The following is a 27,197-nucleotide window of genomic DNA, read 5'->3' as shown; positions in this document are numbered from 1 at the left end:
ATATTTTATTGATGAATAAGAAGGAAGAAGAAATATCTCTTATTATCTCTCAAAATAAATAAAATAAAACTCAACAGAATAACAAGAAGAATAGTGGAGTTTAATAGACTCCTATAAGAAACTGATAATCAAGCAGACAAAAATTAGGAAGAATTTTAAAAACCTGAATAAGTAAATTAAAAAGCCGGATATAAGAGAATTCTGCACCGAATAATTGGGAATATTTAAGAAGACGTTTTCAAAGCACAAAACACATTTATTTCAATTTTTTTTTCAACGTTTATTTATTTTGGGGACAGAGAGAGACAGAGCATGAACGGGGGAGGGGCAGAGCGAGAGGGAGACACAGAATCTGAAACAGGCTCCAGGCTCTGAGCCATCAGCCCAGAGCCCGACGTGGGGCTCGAACTCCCGGACCGCGAGATCGTGACCTGGCTGAAGTCGGACATTTAACCGACTGCGCCACCCAGGCGCCCCAGCACAAAACACATTTATAAGAAACAAATGAATGCAACATATTTTAAAGGGAGTCTACAGACACTATACATTCTTTTCAAATTCACATGAAACATAAGCATTCTTAACAATTCTCAAATCTCATCACACAGATAAAATCCACTAAGAACAATGTAATTAAATGAGAAATCAACAGTAAAAGATGGCAAAAACCAACATATGTGAAAAAAAAAAAACACTCCCAAATAACCCATGAGCTAAGAAAGTAATAATAAGAGAAATTACAAAATCTTTTAGAACTGAATGACTATCAGAATACATAAATATCAAGAGGTTGGTAAACCAGTTCAAACAGCACTTTAGGGGTAAGTTTATAGTTTTAAATGCACTTATTTAAAAGACAAGAAGATATTGTGGCACTGCCAGACCCAGGCTTAAATTGTGCTTTCTTTAGATGTCCTAACAAAATGGATAAGAACATATACCAATTTACACAGAACCTATCCATGACAAGTTTCTGAACTATTAGCTATTTATTAAGATTATGTGATAGAATAACTACGTCAACAAAATTCATTTCTTAATTTTCAAAAACTTCCCTGCCTTTACTATTTTTTTAATTAAATTATAATAGTAAGGGTACAAACATCATAAATAAACACTGTAATTTTCCTTGACATAAGAGGGAGCTTAACACTTTCAAGCCTACAAGTGTGTTAATTTCTGAATTCTCTTCTATACGATTATGCATTTTCATTATTATAATTTCTGAAAGATGCCATGAGAAATCAGGCTTATTTGAGGTTCCAATGTATTACAGAATTTTTCTTGTTATGCTTATTATCTTCATATTTTCTGAAATAAAAACAAGAAATGTATAATATCTAGAAAATTAAATAGAAATTAATTAATTCACAAGGATATAATTATTTTTATGAAATATTTTGATAACATTCTTTATCCTTTTGACCACTCTTTTACCTTATAAGTAGAGAAGAATATTTAAATTGGCAAAGACATGATTCTTAAGATGTATTAGACAATATCAATTTTAATACCATCATGGTGTTAAAATTATTGAAAGTAGATTTCCATCACTGGGATACCTGGGATTATCACTAAAGCCAACCGTTATAGATAAGGTACAAATATTTTTAAATAAACTCTACACCTAACATGGGGCTCGAATTCACAACCCCGAGATTAAGAGTTGCATGCTCTACTGAGCCAGCCAGATGTCCCTAATATGACAATATCCAGATATCTTTAAACATTCACTTTATTTTTATAATTTAAAATATAAATAAATATAGGAAAGATTTAAGATTGAAACATAAACATAAAATTGAAACATAATAATCTTTTAACACTAATATATGAAAGAAAATCAGAGACTAAATATAAAATTAGAACTGGAGAAATTTTGCTGTGAATGCAAGAAAATATGAGTACTACATTTCATATTAAATTAGTTTTGAATTTCTTGTTAGTCAAAGGGAACAAAAATACCCACAATGGGCCAAAGAAATCATGACTACTCCTTGGGAAAGAATATCCTTTTTCTAATTAAGTTGTCACATGTATCTTTACATTAAAAAAAAAAAACTTTAAATAATAGTCTTGAAAAACATGCAAATATGCCATATATTGTTATTCAGTAAAAGTCAAAGGCATAAACTCAAATAATTCAATTAAAGCATTTTGATGGGAGATATCTATCTACTTCCTTTCCCTCCATCACCTCCAACGAGGCTTAGTAGATTTAGCAACAGCAATAAAACAAATGGGTCACGCATACAAAAAAAAAAGTGATTGTTGAACTAAATTCAAAGTTAATTAAGTATCCTGTATCTTATTTGGTAACCCTACTTCAACACATTGAAACACTTTGCCCTATGCCCAGTGAGCCGCAGTAAAACAAAAATAACTTTTCATGTAGGATGCAGCGCTGGCAAATTATAAAAACACACTATTCTCTTGCTTACCAACTAATAGAAAAACTAAGTATCTTATTTGAGTTTTCAGAAATTATTCATACAGAAATATTTTAGTTGTTTCTAAACCTCTTTTATGTTTATTATAGACGTAGAACATGAAATGATAAAGAACATTTAAATTGATGGCAGGCAAAATTTTTAAAAATTTAAAACTTAGAATATTCATCACCAAGATAAATTTTTTTATTAAATTATTGTTTTTGAACTACTAGCTAGATGAATAGAAATAAACCAAACTATTTTTCTCCTTAATGAACTCTGGAAAATTTATCTTACATTTTAAAAAGTTTTGTGAGAAGTGTAATATATAATTTAACTGGTTAAGGAACAAATTTTACATAAAAGTTTTTTTAAAAGACTTAAAGAAATGAATATTAAAGTGTTGCTATGTTAGACCTGGTTAAAGAAAAGAGGGTGACATTTATCTTGCTGGGGTCATGAATGTAAATTTTATTTTACTTAATAAAATTAAAAGTTGACAAAAGTTGAAATGTAGTATCTAAACTCTTGGTTCTAGGTAGTGGACAGCTAGACCCCACTGAAATGATAGTAAATGAATGAAAAACATAAAATTCCAAATGACATAAAGAATAGAGGAGGCTCACAGCTAAGGAGACATTTAATCAAATTAACGAGAGACATAAATCTGATGGAAGAGTGGGGCCTGACAATGGAGCCGAGGAGTCTGTGACTTCAGCATGTGGAACATAGGGCTAGAATGGAGATGGCAAATTTGATGAAAGATGGAAGCCAAAGCGGAGCTAACCCTGAAGAAGGAAGGGGGAGTGTTGTCAGGGGCATGGGAGAGCTGCAAGGCCTTTTCGCCCCAGGCAACTGATACACATAGTCTTCTCTAAGGAAAGCTGAATGAGCCACCCAGATGTAACTAGCAACTAGGGCAGGCACTGGGTGAACCTATGTCCCAGAACAAAGCTCTTTGGGACATAGGTTGCGATGTTGGTGCCCCTTCACTCAAACCACTGGGAAAACAAAAAATGGAAAAAAACCACTCCAACACAAAACAATCACAGCCTAGTCACCCACATACTCTACAACAGAGTTTGTAAGCCAACAAATTCTTTTTTTCTTTAAATGTTTATTCATTGTGCGAGAGTGCACGCACACACGTGTGAAAGGGGTGGGGGCTGGGGACAGAGGATCTGAAGTGGGCTCTGTGCTGACAGCAGAGGGGCTCGAATTCATGAACCATAAGGTCATGACCTCAGCCGGAGTCGGAGCTTAACCGACTTATGGTGGCCATAAGCCAACAAATTCTATCCATGTACCAAAAACTCTCAGGAAGCCTCATTCCTTTCAATTTTATAAAGGAATATGAAGATAAATGCAGTGTGGGGAAAGGAGTGGGGAGGGAGAGGAATTAAAATTACCCATATTTGCCACCAGACAACCAAGAATCACTAAATATTTGAGGAAAGTGTGTAACCTAACAGACAGATCAAAATAGACAAGCAGATAGATTTATCTGGTCACAGAAAAAACAGCGCATTCAGAATGCAGAAGAGAACTTTAAAAATGTTTCATGAGGGGCACTTGGATGGCTCAGTAGGTTAAGCATCTGACTTCGGGTCAGGGTATGATCTCATGGTTCGTGAGTTCAAGAACCACATCAGGCTCACTGCTGTCAGCACAGAGCCTGCTTTGGCTTCTCTGTCCCACTCTCTCTCTGCCTGTCTCCTTCCTGCACTCTCTCTGTCTCTCTCAAAATAAATAAATAAACTTAAAAAAAATAAAAATGTTTCATAAAGAGATCTAATAGTATTCTGAGATTTGAGAATAATTGTATCCACAACACAAGTAGATGCTAGGGAAAAAGGAATAAAATAAAAATAAAGTAAACATTCATTAGAAAAGCTAGTCAAGGAATCCACCTAGTGCATAGAAAAACCAATGATAGGACATAGTAAATAAAAGCTATGACACATAGAAGATCAATTCAGTAAACTTAATATTTGATTATTCTTTCAGAAAAGAAAACTCAGAAAAGGGGCAAAATAATCAATGTCATAATATCCCATCAACTGAATATTTGCATCTCCTTCCTCAAATTCGTATGTTGAAGCCTAAATCCTCAGTGTATTTGGAAATATAGCCTTTGGCCTTTGGGAGATAATTAGGTCATAAAGGTGGAATGTTCATGAATGACTTTAGTGCCTTTATAATGGGATAAAGAGACCAGACCTTTCTCTACTCTTGGCCATGTGAGGATATAGTCAGAAGACAGCTGTCTACAAACCAGGAAGTGGGCTCTCACCAAAAGCCCCCATGCTGGCATCCTAATCTTGGACTTCCCAGCTTCTACAGATGTGATAAATAAATTTCTGTTGTTTAAGCCACCCAGTTTGTGTTTTTTTTTTTGTGTGCGTGTGTTTTGTTTTTTGTTATGGCAGCCCAAACTGACTAAAACATAATAAAAATGAATAAGTATCTAAATTTTCATCTATAGTGCAGGAAAAATAATGTGGACACATAAAAATTAGCAGCATAAGTGTATTATTTAGCAATATAAAGAAAACTACCAAGCATTTAAGCCAGAATGATTAAATGTCCTTGCCTCTGGTGAGTCAGATAAGGATGGGGAAAATGCAGAGGATTGTTGCTCTTTTTGTTAATGTTCAGCCGGATATACATATATTGCTTAATAAATATAAACAAAGCTAAAAATCTGATACGATTGAATTTTATTCCATTTTGAAACGCACCCTTTGGAAAATGGAAGGGGTAACCCATTCAGCAGCTCTTTCATCAGTTTGGAAACACCTAATTTTAAATATCTAAAAATGTTAGCAAAAGGACAGTTCCCGATTTCCCTGAAATTGTTTTTGATAGGGAAATCTGGTTGCAGTGGGGGGTGCTGAAGGCATTTCAAATTCCTAATGTGGGAGGGAAAAAATGAGGTGGCGGTGGTCTCTTGCTGTTCTTGCAGGAAAGAAGGGAGACCTTCCGAAAGGAGCTTGTTAGAAAGACAGGTGACTGACAGGGTAACAGATAAAGAAGTTGCCTGGGAAATTCGTTACCTGCGCTACCTTCTTCAAATTTTGCTGACCTCAGTCCCACTAAAAAAATAAATAAAACAAACAAACAAACAAACAACATGATGCAGGTCTAATTGAACTCACAGAATGCAGGATTATCTTCATGGAAATGCACCCACATTTTCATGGTGAAGTGGTATGTATATAAATAATACATACTTTTGGTTATATACTATGTACCTTTTTAATTTATTTTTATTTTTTTAAGATTTTGATGATTTTTATTAGTAGTTTTATTTATTTTTTAATTTACATCCAAGTTAGTTAGCATATGGTGCAATAATGATTTCAGGAGTACATTCCTTAATGCCCCTTACCCACTCAGCCCATCCTCCCTCCCACAACCCCTCCAGCAACCCTCTGTTCTCTATATTTAAGAGTCTCTTATGTTTTGTCCCCCTCCTTGTTTTTATATTATTTTTGCTTCCCTTCCCTTATGTTCATCTGTTTTGTATCTTAAAGTCCTCATATGAATGAAGTCATATGATATTTGTCTTTCTCCAACTGACTAATTTCGCTTAGCCTAATACCCTCTAGTTCCATTCACATAGTTGCAGATTGTGCCCCTTTTACTGTTGAAGTATCAAATGTTAATTCTGCATGAACACCCTTCCATCCATAGAAATCATTCTGAGGGAGTGTCAGATGGAAAGCATATGAGACCAGATGAGAAGGGGAGGATTTCAAATTCCAAAACACACTGGCACCAGCTACTAAAAAGGTGAGAGTAGCTCTAAGGATGACCCAAACTCAAGAGACAGTGGATATAGGGGAACAGGCAAGGGCCCTGGGGTTAACTGCAGAGTCACAGTTGGAATATACATGCTTATGCAGAGCAGCAGACATCAGAAACGACCATTCCCCAGCAGAGGCACTTGGTGTGGGTGTTTCCAGTGGAGAAGCAAGAAGGGTCTTCCCTACTCAGAAAAAAAGCTTGTGTGCACAGGGAGCAGCAGTAGATTGCCCCATTCCTCCCACCAATAGTGGAGGAAGGCGACAGAAAACAGAGTCAGCATTCACAGACGAAACAAATAGAGAGTCTCAACAAGCAGGAAACAAAATCTCAATTCAGCGGAAAACTGAGATCAGTCAAGGAAACAGATGCCACTGGAGGTATTCTGAATAAAGAAGTAGACTTAATGTAGATGGAGCAAACTGGAAGTGAACCCAATTGTTGGAAGGATTGGGGGAGCAAAGGTCAAGAAGGCACGTTCAGGAAATCTGGAAGTACGAGGGTCATATGGAAACCACGGCAGATGATCTCAGCTGCCTGGCAGCAAGTGTGATCTCAATCTCCTGTCCACAGTAGGCAACTGTTACCTTCTCTGCTGTTTTCCACATCTACTGGGACTATCTCTCACTGACAGGATCTAACATGGCACTTTGTGGGGAAAGATATTCTGAACTGCATGAGTTTTCCCCTGAGAAACAGGGGAGATGGAGAGAAGGATGGCAATGATGCAGAACTAACAATAAGCATAGAAAGTGGTTAAAATAACGAATTACACATATACTAATGTGCTAATGTTTAAGTGTAACTAATTGTCTCTGAGAGATAGGAAGGGTATTGTGTACATAAAAAGAATCAGCTGAAAGTCCTGGAAATTAAAATTTTGTTTTTGGAAGTTAAAAAACAAATAGGCCAAAAGAGTCAAAGTTCAAGAATGAACTAGTAGGCTGCCTAATAAAGACGGTGAATCAGGCACAAGTATTTACTTCCACTCTTTCTAGAAGTCACACTTAACCTTCAGGGTCAGTTAAAAATACAGGATCTTACAAACAGAATGGGAGGGGAAACAATGGCAACAGAATGGAGGCCTGTGAAAGCTGTATGGAAACAGAAGTACCATCTGCAGCAGAGAAACCCCCCTACTGCTAAAAATGGAGGTGAAGCTGGGGCAAAACTGTGAGACTGGCTTGCAAGTCTGAGGTAGTTGAAGCTCTAAATACCCTCTTCGGCCCCATGGAGCGAAGTGATGATCTTCTCTTCACTCTTGAAGGGTAATTCTCTGAAAAGGCAAACATAGGGTATCTAGACTCAAAGCAGGGTAAGGATAACAATGATAAACAAGACAAGTAAGTGAATATTGACAAAGTGAACACCGAAATCCCTACTATCTTTGCCTACTGGGCTCCCAGATTCTCTAGCAATTTAATTAGCCCATGAGGCAAAACTTAGAGACACGAACAGATGATTCCTTAGGGAAAGAGCCTAGCCACTCCTCCCCAGACAGTGAAACTGACAGGTTCAGCCATGTGCTCAGGGCCTCCAACCACCTTTCTCCTTCTGAACATACAATCTATGATCACTACATACCTGAGGAAATCCTTCAACTTGAAGAACAGAGACCAAAAACAACAATAACAACAACAACAAACCAAGTTGGAGGAAATAGAAACTATGCAGGAATAAGAAGCTTAAGAAAATATTTTAAAAATATTAAAATCCTCAGAGGGTTAAGTAGAAGTATTTCAATCATAAAATAAGAACGAAGGGTTATAAAAGAGGACAATGACATTAGGAGAACAAAAGGAGTTCTTCAGACATTAAAGCTACAATAGCAAAAATAAACAAACAACCAAACCAACCAATCAATGAAAACTGCCCTCCTTCCCAAAAAACAAAACAAAACAAAAAAGCACTCATAAAAAGGATATAAGGCAAAATTCAGAAAAACTTTCAGAGAGTGAAGCAAATAGAAAGAAAATAGGAAGGAGAAAGTAAGAGACAGAGAGAACATCAATCTAAGGAATCTTACATTTGAAATCAGGTTCCTTAAAAAGAGCATAGAAAACAGAGGGAGAAATTTATTAACAAAATAATTTCTGAATATTTTCCAGAATTGAAACACCAGTTTTCATATTAAAAAGCCCTACCAGGGGCGCCTGGGTGGCGCAGTCGGTTAAGCCTCCGACTTCAGCCAGGTCACGATCTCAAGGTCCGTGAGTTCGAGCCCCGCGTCAGGCTCTGGGCTGATGGCTCAGAGCCTGGAGCCTGTTTCCGATTCTGTGTCTCCCTCTCTCTCTGCCCCTCCCCCATTCATGCTCTGTCTCTGTCCCAAAAATAAATAAATGTTGAAAAAAAAAAAAGCCCTACCAAATATTAAGCACAATAGATAAAAATAGACCTATCCTATCATCATGAAATTGTAGAATCTCAAATAGAAGAAAAGTTTTAAAGGTCTACAGACGGGAAGATTGGTCTGATACCAAGAAACAGGAATTAGAATGACTTTAACTACTTTTCATCAGTTACAGTCTTGAATACCTTAAAAAATCAGAATTCAGAATCCTTTGCCTACCCAACCTAACAATTAAGTTTGATAGACTGCAGTCATTTTAAGATGTTTTAGTTTTCCAAGAATTTACCTCCTATGCAATCTTTCTCAAGAAATTACCAGGGAGAGGGCAGTGTGCTTTACTAAAACAAATGAGTTGACCAAGAATGATACAGATTTGAGACATAGAAAACAGGAAAATCAACTGCCTGGTTCCTAAGATACATGCTAGAACTGGTCAGAAGGCTGCAGGAGAGAGATTTTTCAAGGTTAGGAAGTGGTAGAAATGCAGAAAAGCATTCAACAATATTCAACATTCAGCCATGATTTTTAAAATGTTTGAATACATCAGGAACAGATTTAGATAATTCGCAGGGAATCTGAGGATGAATTAGTGATAAGCACATTGAAATGAAGCAAATTTAAAACAAAAAAAAGCTGCATAATAAAGGAAAAATGGAGCATACTACGCAGTTTAAGTATAAACAGGTTTTATATTCTCGTTATGAAATCATTGAATACTGAACTAAGCAATGACATAACTATATGGACAGAGTGGAGGTTTGGGTGGAGTGACCTGTATCAAGGTGAAAGTCTTTCATTCATTGAAAGGCACTGTTAAGAAAATGAAAGAGCAAGTCATAAGCAGAGACCATGTATGTACAAACAAAAGTAAACAGGTGAACAACCCACTTTTTTAAATGGGCAAATACTCAGACATTTCAAAAACTATATACTACATTTCATTAAAATCCATATTTGGTAAAAATCTATATTTCATTATATATATGCACACACACACACACACACATATATACACACACATACATATATACATACATATAGCTAGTACATGAAAAAATGCTCAACATCATTTGCCATCAAAGAAATGCAAATTAAAATCATAATAAGATGTCAGGATCTGCCTTTTCTAGAATTCCACATTGAATCATAGAGTATATAGTCTTTTGCATCTGGCTTTTTTCATTTAACACAGTGTTTTAGAGATTCATCCATAGTGTTGCATCTATTGATAAGAATGAGGCTTCAAACTGAGATCTATTGTCTCCAAATTCATTGTATGTGTACAGTATATGATAAAAAGGAAAAGAAAATACTCATTATTCTCAAACAAAAATTAGAGAGTATATCAGAAAGTTATATGTATAAAGTTTTAAAAATACACAAAATATGATTATAAAATAAGGCTAATAAATATCTGATAATTTTCTATATATTTATATCAATTTTTATACTTACCACTATATTATCAAAGGCTTAATTTTTTATATGAGATAGTCTCTTAGCCACTATGAAGAAAGTTGAGAACTAAGACTAATCCTCATTATGTCATTTTTTCCAAAGAATGATGCTGATCATTTTTAAAGAAGGTACTCGAATTATGAAACTCCTAATAATAAATATCCTGTTAGAAAATTTTAAAATAATATGATTAAATAATTATAATAATTAAAGTAATATATATTTTAAAAATATACAATCCACATTAGACATGTCACTAAATTGTTATTTATTTCTATTTTACATGGTGTGAGGTATAAAAAGGTAAAAAGCTAGGTTATAACATTAAAATATGAGTGATTAGATAAATAATTCTACTTAATCGGTTGTAAATTTACAAAGGTAAGGTTAAAACAGCTCATCAAGCAAAAAAATACAATGGAAGAAAAGAGTTCCATTATGACAGCACCAACAAATAGAATGGTATAGACCAATTTCTTTCTGCATCACCTGCAGCTATGTTTTATGTATTTTTATGGTGTTATTTTTGCATGCAGATTCGTAAATTTTCAATATACCAGACACTTGTCTGTTTTGCTTAATGAATACTTTCAATCTAGAATTTCACCTTGCATAATAGCTAATGGCTAACATCTACTAAATTCACACTATGTTTCAGGCAGTGTTCCAAAGAACTCAGTACAATAAATATATAGAGATAAGGAGTAGAAAAGGTGGAAGGAGGGCTGATCATAAATAATGAATGAAATGATGAGGGTATGTGCACGTGCATTTCTCTCATTTCAACTGCCAAAGATTAAAGCAATCATTTGCTTTGTTGTGTGAAGAAATGAAGGGAGAGATGTCAATAGTATTTCATTTTTTTTTTTTTTTTTTAATTTTTTTTTTTTCAACGTTTATTTATTTTTGGGACAGAGAGAGACAGAGCATGAACGGGGGAGGGGCAGAGAGAGAGGGAGACACAGAATCGGAAACAGGCTCCAGGCTCTGAGCCATCAGCCCAGAGCCCGACGCGGGGCTCGAACTCACGGACCGCGAGATCGTGACCTGGCTGAAGTCGGACGCTTAACCGACTGCGCCACCCAGGCGCCCCGTCAATAGTATTTCAAAGGTGGGAAACATCTTAAGGATCATTTAATTTAAACTTCTCCCTCTTACAGACTGAAGAGAGCACAGAGGACATAGGTCACCGTAACTAAAAACTAGGTGTTTTGACTCCGAAGTCTTTGCTTCTTCTACCCTACCAAGATGCTAATTCAATTATAAATAACATTGTTTCCAAAAATGATGGAAAATTTAAGAATGATAAAAACCAAACAATACCAAAAAATCAAATTTTTGTTGATACAATAAATAGTGATCTGAAATAAGAATGTTGATACATCTAAATTAAATAATAGGGACATTTTATTTGGAAATATTCTTGTCTAATTTTAAATATTAGACTAAAATAGTGAGTATATTATGATTTTTAAAACATGTTTTTAGTCATTACTTGAATTGCACAGCTGTTACATAATAGTAAGGCAAAGAAGTTAACATAGGCTAGATTTGTCTAACCATGACAGACAACTTGGGTCTTGAAAAGATGATGGCTCTTCACAACATACAGCTATCGTAAGATGAACTATGTTTAAACAACCATATTTCACAGTCTCTCTCATGTTTCCATCTCTCCTTTCCTAAACAATATTTTATAAGTTCACAAGACATTATATATTACTCAAGTAACATTTCAAAATCTTACTTTGGAATATTGTTCTCTTCCAGAGAATGACGACTGTATACCCACATGCTGGAAAAGAGAAGGTTTATATCGAATACGAATTTGCTTATTTCGTTCTGCACATTTTTCCTGGGGAAAAAGAGAAACAATAATCTTCTGTAACAACCCAAATACTCCTTTTTATTGCTTTTATGGATGGAAGAATTCTGTATTATATTAGTTTTTGCCAGAGTTCTATTTTAATACTTAAACATTAAATAAAACTTTATTACTTAGATTTTTCTTCATAAGAATAATAAAAGTTGAGGTACAAAAAGGTGTTAGTTAAAGCATGCTTTTTCTTGAACTCTGTCATAGAAAATCAGGCTACTGCTGTACCAACTATAATTTTCCACTCCCTTCTTGTTATTTCAACAACATAAATGAAATTTTTTGTATTTTTCTATCCATTCTCTCAGACTATATTATTACTTGTCTTTTCATATTAATTAATTCCTACACTGTTACACCCCCCTCAATGTATTAAGTAGAAAAAAAAAAACATGATTAAAACAACCAATATTATGCTTTATAGAAAAAAGATTTGGTTAATCTCATTAAAAATAAAAATAAGAAAGATGACCTGTGAAACCACCCCTTAATATTACAAGCAAACATTTGAAATTATTATGATCACTGAGAATTACTTTACATACTGTATACTTAAAAATTCATAAAAATCCATCTCAAATTTATATACTCAATATATTCAAGTATAATTAACGTAGTGTTGTATCAATTTCAGGTACACAATATAATGATTCAACAATTCTATATATTTCTTAGTGCTCATCAAGATAAGTGTTCTCTTAATCCCCTTCACCTATTTCTCCTATCTCCCCACCCACCTTCCTGCTCTGGCAACCACCAGTTTGTTCTCTATATTTAAGGTTCTGTTTGTCAATCTCTTCGTTTGTTTGGTTTCTGAAATTCCCCATGAGTAAAATATTATGGTATTTGTATTTCTCTGATTTATTTTACTTAGTATTATACCCTCTAGGTCCACCCATGTTGTTGCAAATGGCAAGATTTCATTCTTTTTTATGGCTGAGTAATTTTCCATTGTATATATACCACACCTTTATCCACTCCTCTATTGATGGATACTTGGGTTGCTTCCATAGCTTGACTATTGTAAATAATGCTGCAATAAACACAGGGGTGCATATATCTTTTCCAATTAGTATTTTGTTTTCTCTGGGTAGATATCCAATGTTGGAATTACTAAGTCATATGGTAATTCTATTTTTAATTTTTTGAGGAGACTCCATACTGTTTTCCACAGTGGCTTCACCAATTTGCATTCCCACCAATAGTGCACAAGGGTTCCTTTTTCTCCACATCCTTGTCAACACATGTTATTTCTTGTGTTTTCTATTTTAGCCATTCGAACAGGTGTGAGGTGCTATTTCATTGTGGTTCTGATTTGCATTTCCCTAATAATGAGTGATGTTGAGCATCTTTTCATGTGTCTGTTGGTCATCTGTATGGCTTCTTTGGAAAGTATTCAGGTTATCTGCCCATTCTTTAATCGGATTAGTTGGGAGTTTTTTGGTGCTGAGTTGTATAAGTTATTTATATATTTTGGATATTAACCCTTTATCTGATATATTATTTGCAAATATCTTCTCCCACTTGGTAGATTGCATTTTTGCAATCTTTAAACAGCAGGCTCACTTAAATGTATTTCTATGCAGTACAAACATGTAGGAAAGTATTATATTAAAGGATTGTTTTTATAACTGTAAAGTATTTAAATAATCTAGAGTTAATTTAATTTGAAACTAAGGTCAGATAAAATTAGTTGAGGAGTTAAAAACCAGCAAATATGATAATATTTGCTAAGCTATTAATAGAAGTTCCAATGAGATGGCATTATCAAATGTTGGCTTCCCACAAAATGCCCCTTTAGCTCTGCTAAAGGAAAGCTGAGTTAATTGCTTATTGCAGTAAGGGAGAAACTACCTTAGCAGTGTCTACTCAAGTGTTGTGCTTATTTTTTAATTGGGTTATTTTCCTGTTATTGAGTTTTGGGAACTTTATATATATTGTGAATACTAGTCCTTGTTGTATATGGAATTTACAAATATTTCTTCATAGTCTGTGGTATGTTATCCTCTAACAGTAAAATTTACAGTACAAAAGATTTGAATTTGATGAAATCTAATTTAGTAATTTAAAAAAATGGATCATAGTTTTAGTATCATGTCTAAGAACTCTTCTCCTGGATCCTGAAGATATTTTTTTTACACTTCTAAAGGTTTTAAAGTTTGTTTTATATTTAGATAGGTGATCTACTTTGAAATAATGTTTTTATCAAGCAAGATGTTTAGGTTGATATGTAGGTAGGTATGTATATACATACCAACATCTACATATCAACCTAAACATCTTGCTTACATACATACCTATCTGCATATCACATTTACACACATCCAATCCATGATCATGGTATGTCTATTTCTTTCATCAGCATTTTTAGGTTTTCAGCATATAATCTACATATCTTGTTAGTACACACACACACTCATACATATGCATCATGATAGTCTCTATTATTGATAATTTGTTTTTGAGTCTTCTTTGTCAATCTTCTTGTTGGTTTTCTTGCTCTTTTCAAAGAACTACTTTTATGTTTTCAATTTTGTTGCTTTCTGACTTCATAGCTAATATTTTCTTACTTCTGCTTGATTTGGGTTGATTTTATTCTCTATTTCTAGTTTCTTAAAGTGGAAGCTGAGATTATTAATGCAAAATCTTTCTTCTCTTCCAAGGTAAAGATTTCTTCTAGGATAAATTTCTCCTTAAGCAGTGCTTTAGCTGAATCTCACAAATTTTGATAGGTTGTATGTCCATTTCATTCTATTCAAAGTATTTTCTAATTTCCTTTGAGACTTCCTCTTTCATTCATGGTTTATTCAGGAGTGTATTGTATAAATTCCAAGTGCTTGCAGATTTTCAGTTATCTTTCTGTTATTAATTTCTTCTTTTTAAATGTTTATTTATTTTGAGAGAGAGAGCGAGCAGGGGAGGGACAGAGAGAAAGGGAGACAGAGAATCCCAAGTAGGCTCTGCACTTCAGCACAGAGCCTGATGCAGGGCTCAAACTCACGAATCACAAGATCATGACCTGAGCTGAGGTCAGATGCTTAACCAATTGAGCCGCCCAGGAGTCCCCATGTGTATTTTATTTTTATTTAAAAAAATTTTTTTTTAACGTTTATTTATTTTTGAGACAGAGAGAGACAGAGCATGAGTGGGGGAGGGTCAGAGAGAGGGAGACACAGAATCTGAAACAGGTTCCAGGCTCTGAGCTGTCAGCACAGAGCCCGACGCGGGGCTCGAACTCCCGGACTGTGAGATCATGACCTGAGCTGAAGTCGGCCGCTTAACCGACTGAGCCACCCAGGCGCCCCCCCATGTGTATTTTAAAATAATGTGTTTTGTATTGCTGTTGGACGTAGTGCTTTTTAAATATCAATTAAATCCAGATGGTAGATGGTGTTGTTCAATTCTTTTATCTCATTGCTGATTTTCTATGCACCAGTTCTGTTCTTGAGAGAGGAGTGTTGAAGTCTCCAACTATACTTGTAGACTAATCTATTTCTCTCTTTAATTCTGTCATCTTTTGCTGCATGTATTTGAGTCTCTCTTATTAGATGCATACACTTTTAGGATTGTTATATCTTCTTGGTGATTTGACTCTTTTAGTATCTTTCTTGATCCCTGGTCAAATTTTTTGGGTTTTGGCACCAAAGTCTACTTTGATATTAATATAGCTAGTACAAATTTCTTTTTGTTATTGTCTGCAAGGTATTTATTTTTCCATCTTTTACTTTTAACCTATGTATTTCATTATATTTTAACTGAGTACAGACAGCAATAATTGCATAGTGTTTTTTAATCCATTCTGATGAACTATCTCTTAGCAGGTATATTTTGACATATTTAATTTGCATCTATCATTTTATTATTGTTTGTCACTTTTCTTCCACTTTTCACTAAATTTGTGGCCTCTCATTGTTTGATGTAGTAGGTATAAGTGTCAGTAAAAATTCTGGATACCAGAACTTAAAAACTAGTGCACTCATCAGGTTTAGTTCTGTAAACAAATTTCAGGGAATTACATTAGACAGATAGTATTTTCCTAAAATAGTTTGTATTTACAAAGTAAAGAAATACTCACAGGAGTCTCTCCTGGGTTACACATCTTTACCTGAAAAATGTCCCCCAAAAGCAAATCTATGGGTTTATCTTTGTAGAACATTAAAAAAAAACGCACAAAGTCAGTTAAGTCCTCAGATTTAAATAGCTTTCCTACGAAGAAAAAGTAAACAAATCCAAATAACTCTCGAGTGTTTATACCATATATTATAAAATAACCCTTATATATAGTTGTTCATTCTATTAACAAGAGAAAGGACCAAAAAATCATTAAAAATTAAATATATCCTTATATAAGTATATCCTTAAAGCATTCATGAAGTTAAGGATAATAAAATAATATATCTGCTTAAGTATTACAGATTACCACTTCTGGGAGAGAGAAGTGTGAAGCAGGTTTAGAATAGTGAATACCCTCAGGAAACCAATTTTGATAACCAATGAGGATCAATTTCTAAGTCTTGTGAAAGATACAAATACATAAAATGAAATGTACAGAAGCTATAATTTTTACTTAATTTTGTAGAAGCGGATCTATAACCTGACTTTTGTAGAACTTTATCTACCACAATTTTTATGTTTAGTATTTAATTTTGATTAAAATATAGCATTATTTCAATATTTGAGCATCATTTTATAAGAATTAAAACAAAATTTTTTTTAACATTCATTCATTTTTGAAAGGCAGAGAGAGACAGAGCGCGAATGAGGGAGGGGCAGGAGAGAGGGAGACACAGAAACAGAAACAGGCCCCAGGCTCTGAGCTGTCAGCACAGAGCCCAACGAGGGCTTGAACTCACGGACCGCGAGATCATGACCTGAGACAAAGTCGGCTGCTTAACCGACTGAGCCACCCAGGCACCCCTCATTTTATAAGAATTTTATTTCTATCTTATATTTGTGATACTTAAAGATTTGCTATACTTTAAAGTAGGATATTTCCTTAGGTCCAATTGCTTTGTTCTAATATACTGCATCTTTGATTTTAAAATGAAGTTGAAGGTATAAGATTCAGGTAAATGTTAAAGTAAATAGTGTAAAATACACCTATTTAATAAATATGATAGTAGGAAGTAATCATGCTTCCTTTTCTTTATTAGGAGTTGAATCTGTATGAGTTATTTAATCAAATGTATAGTTATATTTTAATTTTTTGGTTTTTATATAGTAACCAAAGTAAGTGATTTAATGATGGAAATAGTTGAATCAATATTTGTCTCTTCCTTATCTGCTGTCAGCATGCTGTAAAATTCTATTTAGCAAACTCATGTTTTTGGTAATATTGAGTAAGAAAATTGTTAGTTTTATAACAACACTAACAACAAAAAACAAAGCTGTTGTAAACTTAAGCTTAAATAAGACTTCAGGATTACATATACAATGCTCCTTGTTCAGTGTGCTCTTGGTCAGAATGTGAATACTCTCCAGCCTTCTCACACCGGGCTTTGGTGAGAAAGATACAAAAAATTTAAAATTTTCGCAGTAATATATCAACAAAATTACTTCCTCTTCAAGCTTATCAGGTATTGCTGTTACCTATAATTTTTCCTCATATTTAAATCAAAGCTGAGCATAAACCTTTGGGGTTTCAAAATTGGATTCTGCAATACTTGACAGAAAGTATGGAAAAGAGAGTTATCAAGTAAGTACATGAATAACAGATTTCACTAGCAATCAGAGAAATTCTTAACACTCCTCCCAATGGCAAAAATAAATAAAAAATGATGTAATAGAATCACATGTTGTCAAGCATATGGGGAGGTGGGAACTCATACGCACTGCTTAGGGGACTATAAACTGTACAGCCAATCTGCAAAGTAATCTGGCATGACTTAGAGACACAGTCATATTCACCCTCAGTGGTCCTGATCCAGGGGACAAAATATGTCACTTCATTTCTTTGTGGCAGCAGAGAGTTGGGAGCAAAGTTGACCACTTTGAGGATGGAGAAGTCAAATGGATTATTATGTGGGGCGTATGCAACAGCAGTAAGAAACAATAAACTAAATTGACACAAATCAACATGTTGACAGTTTCAAAATCTAGTTTTGAGGACAAAAATGTTAAGGGGCATGACGAGGGTTATCACATCACCATTTATGTAAATTTTAAACAGATAAAAACATGATAAACACCAATATAAGCATATTTATATGTATACTTTGTTTTAAACATTTTAACATGTCTATTATTTATTTTCGAGAGCGAGAGACAAAGCACAAGCAGGGGAGGGGAAAAGAGAGGGGAGTCACAGAATCTGAAGCAGGTTCCAGGCTCTGAGCTGTCAGCATAGAGCCCGATGCGGGGCTTGAACTCACAAACTGTGAGATCGTGACCTGAGCAGAGGTCTGACGGTTAACCGACTGAGCCACCTAGGTGCCCCTATATGTACTCTTTGAACATATTAGAATGGAAGCCTATTGCGGGGTGGGAGGAAGTGGGAGTAGGGACTAGGCATAAAATGAAAGAACAAAGTAAAAGAGGGCTCCTGTATGAAAGCAAGGATGATATGCACCATGAAATGAATGTGGTAATTCAACTTGCCACCTCAAGGTTCAAACAAAAGAAAAAGTATAGGAGGGAGGGTAGAAAGAGTGGAAGGAAGAAGAAAGACAGTCTATAAAAGAATTTTTTTTTAAATCCCACGATTGGCCCAATTTTAGGCATTCTTCCATGGTGGGTATGATTCACATATTTTTATACTTTTCTAAGTATGTCACATTTGGCATACTGGAAATTACCAGGAATTTAGAGTACGGTAGTCCTAAATCAGAATTCCTTTCTTACAACTTTAACTCTTTGAGTTTTCATGTAAAATAGAGCAGTGCCCCTTAGTCACTGAGTTAACATGTGGGCCAGACTTGCAGCAAGCATTTAGCAAGTAGTAGCTTTCTTACATTTTCATCACATGTATAGGCTGCTTATTTATATTGTCTATCTCGGAAAGATTGGTTTAAAAATACATTTACTGAAACTCAAGATACTTGAATTTGATCTTACTGTTAAATTAACAGTATCTTTACAGAAATCATGCCATTCCTTTCCATTAAGTAACAAACTAGTTTTTAAGAAAGTTTAGGATTATTGTGTGCTAGAAAATACAGGGCTTACCTATGAATCCAAGAATTGAAAATTCAATATAAAACCAATTATTTGAAGTGATATTATGCACAAAATCTGTGATTTTTGTGAAGTACCTCTTTTTAGCTATGATATCATCTTCTAGCTGGAAAAAAACAAAAGTCATTAGTTCCTTTGATGCTTCCATTGAATAAATTGCATTTGCTTGAGAACTGAAAATACTTTCTCAATAGAATACACTGAAAAACCAGTTTTTATGAGGTTATCTTATTTTTAGTTCAATTCACTGAGGGTATTTACTATTAGTTTTCACTTTGAGATTCTGAGACCAGAGATGAGGTTTCTTTCCTAAGTAGTAATATGCAACACTCAGTCTAAATCCTCATTGAAAAATATCTATTTATCCGAATCTATTTACATCCTTACAAATACTTCCGTTCCCAGTTTAAGCCTAACTAGCTTTATGTTTGAGATGATAGGCACCAGGTCCTGTCACCAGAGAACCAGGGACCGTGCTTGGCAATGAGATGACGAAAGGGAACTGGCACTCTCATCCACAACTAGCTGGGTAGATGAATGTTGGTACACATAAGCCTAAGAATAGCTCTCCATAAGAGAGGGGGAAAGAGAAACTAGAATTTTCTCCTAAAAAAATATTTATTTATTTATTTTGAGAGAGAGAGAGAGGGAGAGGAAGAGCACGAGCGGTGGGGGGGGGGGGGGGGGGCGCGAAAGAGAGAGGGAGACAAGACAATCCCAGGCAGGCTCTGTGCTGGCAGCACGGAGACCAACTTGAAACTCCATCTCATGAACTGTGACATCATGACCTAAGCCGAAATCAAGAGTCAGACGCTTAACATACTGAGGCACCCAGGCTCCCCTATAATTTTCTTTTTTTAATTTCATACATATTATGGGTAATCTATACAATAAGAGGGCCTCCTAAATGATTCAGAAAAATGTGGAAATCCATAAGCGAGTTACCAGAGCACAAACTAGAATCACATTGTTTCAAACTGGGAAGAATACATTGGGTGGATCTCATGTTTCTGTTAACCAGAAATCAAAAGGCTCTTTTTTTTTTCTTCCGGTAAAAGAGAAACACCTTGCTTCAGGCTTTTTTCTAACGTTTCTCTCATCTCCAGTGGTATCTTGCAAACTCTTCTTACAACTGCACATTGTCACATATAGTGAAGTATATACTCACGGCTGAAACATAAAACTCTTTATTTAACAATATGCCAGAATTCAGGGGATCCAAACTATATACAGTTTATTTATTTAAGAAATACAGTAAGGCACTGTAGAAGTGGGTAGAACATAAAATACAAGAGGAGACAATGTAGGGTACCAATGGCGTATATTAAGTGTTCAAAATGTTTGTTTAATGTAATAAATTTGCGGGGAGAGAAATGTAGGGAGCATAATTTCTATTTTTTTCTAATTTGAGAAGTTCTTTTCAGTTTGCTTCAGGTAACTATGATTTCCTCTGTTAATAGTAAACCCCGCTAGAAGACTTAGTTCAAATCAACTTTCAACTTCCTTTTGGCATTTTCTTTGGCATTTTCTTATTTTCTGAATACAAAGTAAGGTGGAGGAATACAAGCAGGAAGGAAGGAGAACATAATACTTCCACTTTAAATTATACATATATATATACCAAGGTCTTACCTGTAAATAATACATGGCCTTTGGTTGGGCATAAAGCATCAAAAAACAAAAATCCAGTACTTGTTTGATGCGCCAACTAAAGATAAATAATAAAATCTGTTAATATTTGTCATTATTACATAATTATTTATAAGCACACCAGTAATTAAACACAAACTTTGTTTAGCCCTTTGCTAACATGGAGTACTGTCTACAGCAAGTGAAATTGAGTGTTACACTGAAAAGTTACATCAAAAAGGTTCCCATCTTCATTTAGTGGCCGATACCTGCCATTGCTAAACTAGAATAAGCATAATCTATTAATTTTACGTTTTGGTCAGTTAATTTTTGATCTGTACAAGAAAGTTAATATACTTTCTCATCTTAGGTCTCGTTCAAATAAAAGTAAGAAGAAACCTGATTCTAATTTAACACTAAGCTAGATGCAAGGCCAGTTCCTTAAGATACAAAGAACAATACACAATGCACCTCTCGCCCTTCTGGGTTTCATAATCTTCTATGAAAATATGGAAAAATAATAAGATCAGAATGATTAGATAAGTGATATACAAAGACGTTGGCAATGATGATGTAACATAAGACAGGGCAGGTGGAGCAGGGAGCAGGGCATTCAGTGAGAGGACCAGTATCGCAAAGACATGAAGCATGTGAGAGAGCCTGCCACCTTAGATCTACAGCACTAAGAATGGATGGAAAAGAAGCTGACGATGGTAAGGTGGGAAGAGACCAGATCATGAAGGAAACTTTGCACCTGATCTCCTATGATTCTTCTGTCTACACTATGGAGAATAAATTGGAAGACAGGCTAAGTGAGGCTTAGGGAAAGCAAATAGATCATTAATTGCCTGAAGCAGAGGAATGGTCCAGAGCAGAGGAATGGGAAGGAGAGGGATGATGCAGAGAAAGATTTTTTTTTAAATAAATGTTTATTCATTTTTGAAAGACAGAGTGTGAGCAGGAGAGGGGCAGAGAGAGAGAGGGAAACAGAATATCTAAAGCAGGCTCCACGCTGACAACAGCGAGACAGATGCAGGGCTCGAACTCACCAACTGTGAGATCATGACCTTAGCTGAAGTCAGGACACTCAACTGACTGAGCCACCCAGGCGCTCCAAGAGAGATTTTTTTTTTAAAGAAGAAATGATAGAGACATAAAGGGCAGAAGGAAAAACAGGATCTAGAATGCCTCCCAGCTTTATGACTCTAAAAACTGACTACTTAATTAAAACAAAATCCTTAAGAGATTTCCAGATTCTGACATACCATTTATTATTGTAAAACAAAACAGAGCTAAATGAGTTTCCTGGGATAAGATGTTTTTTCTGAATTCTGGCATTTCTTTTACTCTATTAAGTTTTGAGGCACCGAATTACTACATTTCTTATAATACCTTCCACATTTATACTCAAACAGTAGTGTTCCTTTGTACACATACAAACCTTCAATTGTTCAAAATTCTTTCATAAATACTATCATATTTTATTCTCGCCATGATTTTTCCAAATATACAATGTAGATTTTATTATACACACCAGAAAGTGGAAGTAGCTAAGAAAACAAAGGCTAAATTGCCAGGATGACCAACAAACAGAAAAGGTGGAATTAGAAGGCACGTGTAATAATTTATAACCCCAGGCTTTTTTCCCCCATCATTATGCTCTTGCTAATTATCAGCTGAACATGTGAACACTGATAATCCAGTGCTGGTGGTAAATGTTTTCTGGGGAGTGGGGTGGGGAGGAACCACGATTTGTAGCTTCTGCCCATTTCCATAGTGTAGTTGCTCCTACCATCGCTGATTTCATGCTACCAACCTGACGTCGCTGGACGCAGACTGGGAAGGCACACACATAGTCATTCTTGCAAGAACTGACTGTGAAATGGGATCTATTAGATGCTGGTTCCAACAGTACATCTGATGAAGTTTGTTATTTGAGAATACTGTCTTCTAATACATCACACCTAATTTTTTTTAATGTTTACTTATTTTTGAGAGAAAGACCGAGTGTGAATGGAAGAGGGACAGAGAGAGAGAGGGAGACACAGAATCCGAAGCAGGCTCCAGGCTCTGAGCTGTCAGCACAGAGCCCAGGGCGGGGCTTGATCTCACAGACTGTTAGATCATGACCTGAGCTGAAGTCAGACACTTAACCGACTGAGCCACCCGTGTGCCCTGATACCTCTCTAATTTTCCTGAGTCCTCAGTTGACTGCTTGACATGTAACATGTTTGGATAAAAAAAGGCAGGTATTGAAATGACTTCCAAGGATCCAGACTTCAGCTGCCTTTTGAATCTGTAAACAGAAGTGGACGTTTGTAATTGAATATTTGATTTACCAAATGAACAAATACTTAAAAAGAATGTCTTCATGCACGTCCATGTAATATTTTTATTCAAATTATTTCACAGGTTGATACATGATATCCACATTAGGAAACTAATACTTTTTAGCTAAAGTATTTCTTTTATAAATTAGTGCACAATATAACAAAAAGTTAAAATATACAATATAAAATTAATTTATTTTCATAAAAATTATAGGCACTTTAAATTTTTGCAAGTTCACAACCATATATATACACTAAAAGATTCAAAATAATGAAACTAGTGAGTTAGCCTAGAACATTAGGTGATTTTTAAAAATGCATAGTTTTGGGGCACCTGGGTGGCTCATTCAGTAAAGCGTTTGACTCTTAGTTTGGGCTCAGGTCACGATCTCACAGTTTGTGAGTTTGAGCCCTGCGTCAGGTTCTGCGCTGACAGCACAAGGCCTGCTTAGGATTCTCTCTCTCCATCTTTCTCTGTCCCTTCCCCCATCTCTTCTCTCTCTCTCTTTCAGTAAATAAATAAACTTAAAAAATAAAAAAATGCATACTTTTGAGTTTAATAAGATTCCTACTGGATAACAGCACTGTGGCTCCTGAAACTATAGACTCATCACAGCAAGCAAAGATTAAGGGTGACTCTTGTCCACATTCATTGGATGACTATGTATGCTTTTTATAATCTTTATTTTGTTGAGTGGAGGGATGAGATAAATGGATGATGGGTTTTGGGGAAGGCCCTTGTTGGGATGAGCACTGAGTGTTAAAAGTTAAGCGCCGAATCATTAAATTCTACTCCTGAAACTATCATCACACCATATGTTAACTAACATACAATGTATGTTGGATTTAAATAAAATAAAAATATATATTAAAATTGAAGAAAATTGAAAATAAAAAAAAATTCTAAGTTAATATTTATAGACCATCATTAAAATGCACAACACACGGCTCACAAAAGCTGTTATACAAATCTTCCACCATCAGGGTAAAGGGTGGGACACCAGGTAGAGCATTTTGAATGATTTTCCTTTAGAGAGAATACGACTTTAAGTGGGATTTATGTTTAGGCATTACATTATTTATTAAAATGTTAAAGTCTCAAGAAAATGTTTGTTTTTCACTAATAGGTGAAAAAGCAGGGCAGAGTTTTACATGCACAATCTCAATTATGTGCAAAATAGGCAGTTCTCACTTTGCACAATTCCAATACGAATGAATCTCAGTTACCATGTATTAGATAACACGTCTCCCTCAACAACACTGTTGGAATTTGAGTCATCATGCTATATTCACCGCGAATAATTCTATAAAGTACAAACTTGCTTCGGGCTCTTCAGCCCACATGCCATTACACAAATAACAAATGCACATCATCATCTCACCCCTTCTTCCAAAGTCTGTTGGCGCCTGATCACAGTGCTTGTGTCGCCTTCTTGTGACATTAGAATGCAGACAATTTTATTCCTTTTGTTTGCTTTCAAAATGGTTTCCAAATTTTTGAAATTGGTATCATGAGCATGGGGTGGCAGCAGCAGCATGTGCTACCGAGAATGTGGGGTTTGAACCCAGAAAAGGGTCTCTGCTAATTTTGCTTCCATCACTTACAAACTTTAACCAGACATTTACTTGCTCTAACCTTCAGTTTCCTCATCTAGGAACCTAGATAAAACCTATCATAGCGATACACTCCCCTCCACGGAAAGAACTGTTCTACAGGTAACTCGATTCTAACGAGGCTCTATGCATCAGTGGAAGAGTTTCTGGTTATTTGTTTGTTGACTTATTATTTATTTAGGTGGGAGTGTAAATGGGGAAGTGCAGGAGATGAAAGTCTTCCTGAATCCTCTGATTTTATGGTGTATCAACTGGAAAGATTTTTAAACACTAATTTTAGTATGTTCCTTGGAGAGTAGAAAATGCTGGATCAAAGAAAAGAATGAGGAATTCTGCTTGCTTTGGGGTAAAAATTAGTAACACAATACCTACATTTTAAAAAATTAAAATTGCATAACTTTGTACAACAATTTAGAATAGCAGAGGTACGTGAAAATAACATTAAGTTGCAGCATATACAATCATCAAAAAATAGGATTACAGAGGCTTATTTTGTCCTCTAGAAAATTTCACGCAAAGTCTCAAAACAACAAAGGCCCAGTTACAAATAATTTCTATCTTGGCGGTATAATTTCCCATTACTGATAAAGAGAAAGATTCCAGGCTCATTTTTTTTTTCCAGTCTGTCTTAAGCAAGACCCTTGAATCTTGTGTGGTGACATCTTTCTAGGATTCTTTAAACCTTTTCTAGCTTATGAGGTTATGGATAGCATCAAAAGTCCTGGAGATAATGATACCAGAATTGCGAATTGCCAATGACTAGAGAAAATAATACAATTGTATGTTGTTGCCATTATAAATGAATAATTTTACCTTACAGTCATAAAAGTATGGAAACCATACAGCTTTACATTTTTATATAAAGCACATAGCTACATACAGTTTCATATAAAGTTATATATAACCTTAGTTGGGTCCTTTAACAATTACTATATAGTCTCAAATTTAGGGTCAATAACATATAGAGCAATCTCTCATTAACCCCAATGAGAAGACCTAGAAAAAGGGTTTTGAGCTAAATTAAATACAGAAAAATGTAGGCATATAAATGAGAAGTTATGAGTCTACATTAAAATTTTAAATTATAGTTTTATTCTAGTCTCACAAAAAATTAAATTGTATCCCAACCCTTTATGCTGTATTGTTAACATTAATATCCTTATCATCATGAGAATCTTTTTGAATCATCTAATACAGTTCTCTGATACACATGATCTTCAAGCCTAGCTAAAATACCAGTTAGTGACATTCTCTTTGTACATTTTATAGCAAAACGTAAGTATCCTTATACATCAAGTAATATTTTTGTGATCTCCACAAGTAACCATATACTAGAATTCTTTTTTAAAGTCATCTTCAAAAGTTTTGCAATTATGCAAAGACATTCCCAGGAATTGTTTATAAACCTCTACCTTCTTTGTAACGCATCCTATTAAGACTCCCTTATAAGGACACCAACCTAGTACAGACTGAAGTCATTTCAGGCTAATGTGTATTCTCCAAATAGTGGATTATTATGCAGAGTAAAGCAACCAAGAGAGCATATCCTGGATTAGGAGAACATTTCAAGTATGAGGCAACTTTTCTCCTGGGCAATCTTTTTTGGGAAAAAAACAGACATATATGGGTGTTTTCATTAATCTTGCCCAGCTCTATCTCCCTCCACACACAACATCTACTTCGAGGCTTCACTACCATTCTCCAGTTCAAGCTCAAGGATGGAATTCTTTAGTTTCACCCTCCTTTCTCAAACTAATTATTTTTTTCTGCTCCTTCACCTATTCTTATTGCTTTCCCCCTTATCGTAGCTTAGTCCTGCCTAAAACTCCTTCCACACGTGCCTGGTATCCACTGCCCCTAGACCTTGTCCATCAGCTTCCTCCCATGGATGAGATCACATATAAAACCACTCCCGGAGCCCCCATCTCCAGACCTCCCCTAACACAAGTTTTCCCTCAGGCTGCTGTGTTTAACTTTACTCCCCATCCATCGAGCTTGTTGAAAATAGGCTAATTCAATTCTTTAAACTTTTATTATGAAAATTACCACACACACACAAAAGTGGGAATACAACGAATCCCAAATCATCTGATTTCAACAACCATTATTTTTTTTTACCACACTTGCTTCATCTATACAGCCCACTTTTTGTTGTTGAAGTTTTTTTAAACAAATCCTGGATATCATTTCTTACCCTTAAATTCTTCAGTGTCAAAATCAAAAAAGGGCATTTATTCACATAACTGCATGCCATTATCACACCTTACAAGACTAAGAATAGTTATGTAATATCACATAATATTCAGCTGATAACTCACATGTCCCCAGGAGCCTGACAAGTATTCAGTGGGGGATGTGGAGTGTTCAAATAAGCAACCACATAAGATCCCCTCGTTGTAATCTGTTACCTCTTACTTCTTTTCTAAATTTACTACCCAGACCGATCATTTCAGTTTCTCTTTTCTTCTTGTTCTCAAACAAGTCTTGTTGAAAGAACAGGGTCACCTGTCTTACAGAATGTCCTCCGT

At 35.2% G+C, this 27,197-nt stretch overlaps 1 protein-coding gene across 10 annotated transcripts in view; it reads right to left on the bottom strand.

The window, feature by feature from the left end:
- Positions 1 to 385: 385 nt before the first annotated feature.
- Positions 386 to 27,197, bottom strand: part of MGAT4D (MGAT4 family member D) — a 73,119-nt gene continuing 46,307 nt past the window's right edge. For 3 of the 10 annotated variants that reach the window (XM_045055837.1, XM_045055838.1, XM_045055829.1), the window contains 6 exons: positions 22,908 to 23,021; positions 20,729 to 20,804; positions 19,088 to 19,202; positions 15,999 to 16,129; positions 11,795 to 11,902; positions 8,580 to 9,399 (listed from right to left, as the gene is read on the bottom strand). In XM_045055837.1, coding sequence (XP_044911772.1) covers positions 9,367 to 9,399; positions 11,795 to 11,902; positions 15,999 to 16,129; positions 19,088 to 19,202; positions 20,729 to 20,804; positions 22,908 to 23,021 — 577 coding nt within the window. In that variant the 3' untranslated portion in view covers positions 8,580 to 9,366. Of the gene's footprint in view, positions 1,312 to 5,940; positions 7,516 to 8,577; positions 9,400 to 10,044; positions 10,211 to 11,794; positions 11,903 to 15,998; positions 16,130 to 19,087; positions 19,203 to 20,728; positions 20,805 to 22,907; positions 23,022 to 27,197 lie in introns of those variants that run through there. The other 7 variants (XM_045055832.1, XM_045055830.1, XM_045055835.1 and 4 more) reach the window with 7 other exon arrangements.

Source organism: Felis catus, chromosome B1, assembly GCF_018350175.1.
Source record: "Felis catus isolate Fca126 chromosome B1, F.catus_Fca126_mat1.0, whole genome shotgun sequence".
Classification (NCBI taxonomy): domain Eukaryota; kingdom Metazoa; phylum Chordata; class Mammalia; order Carnivora; family Felidae; genus Felis; species Felis catus.
This window is presented reverse-complemented; position numbering and strand designations above follow the sequence as displayed.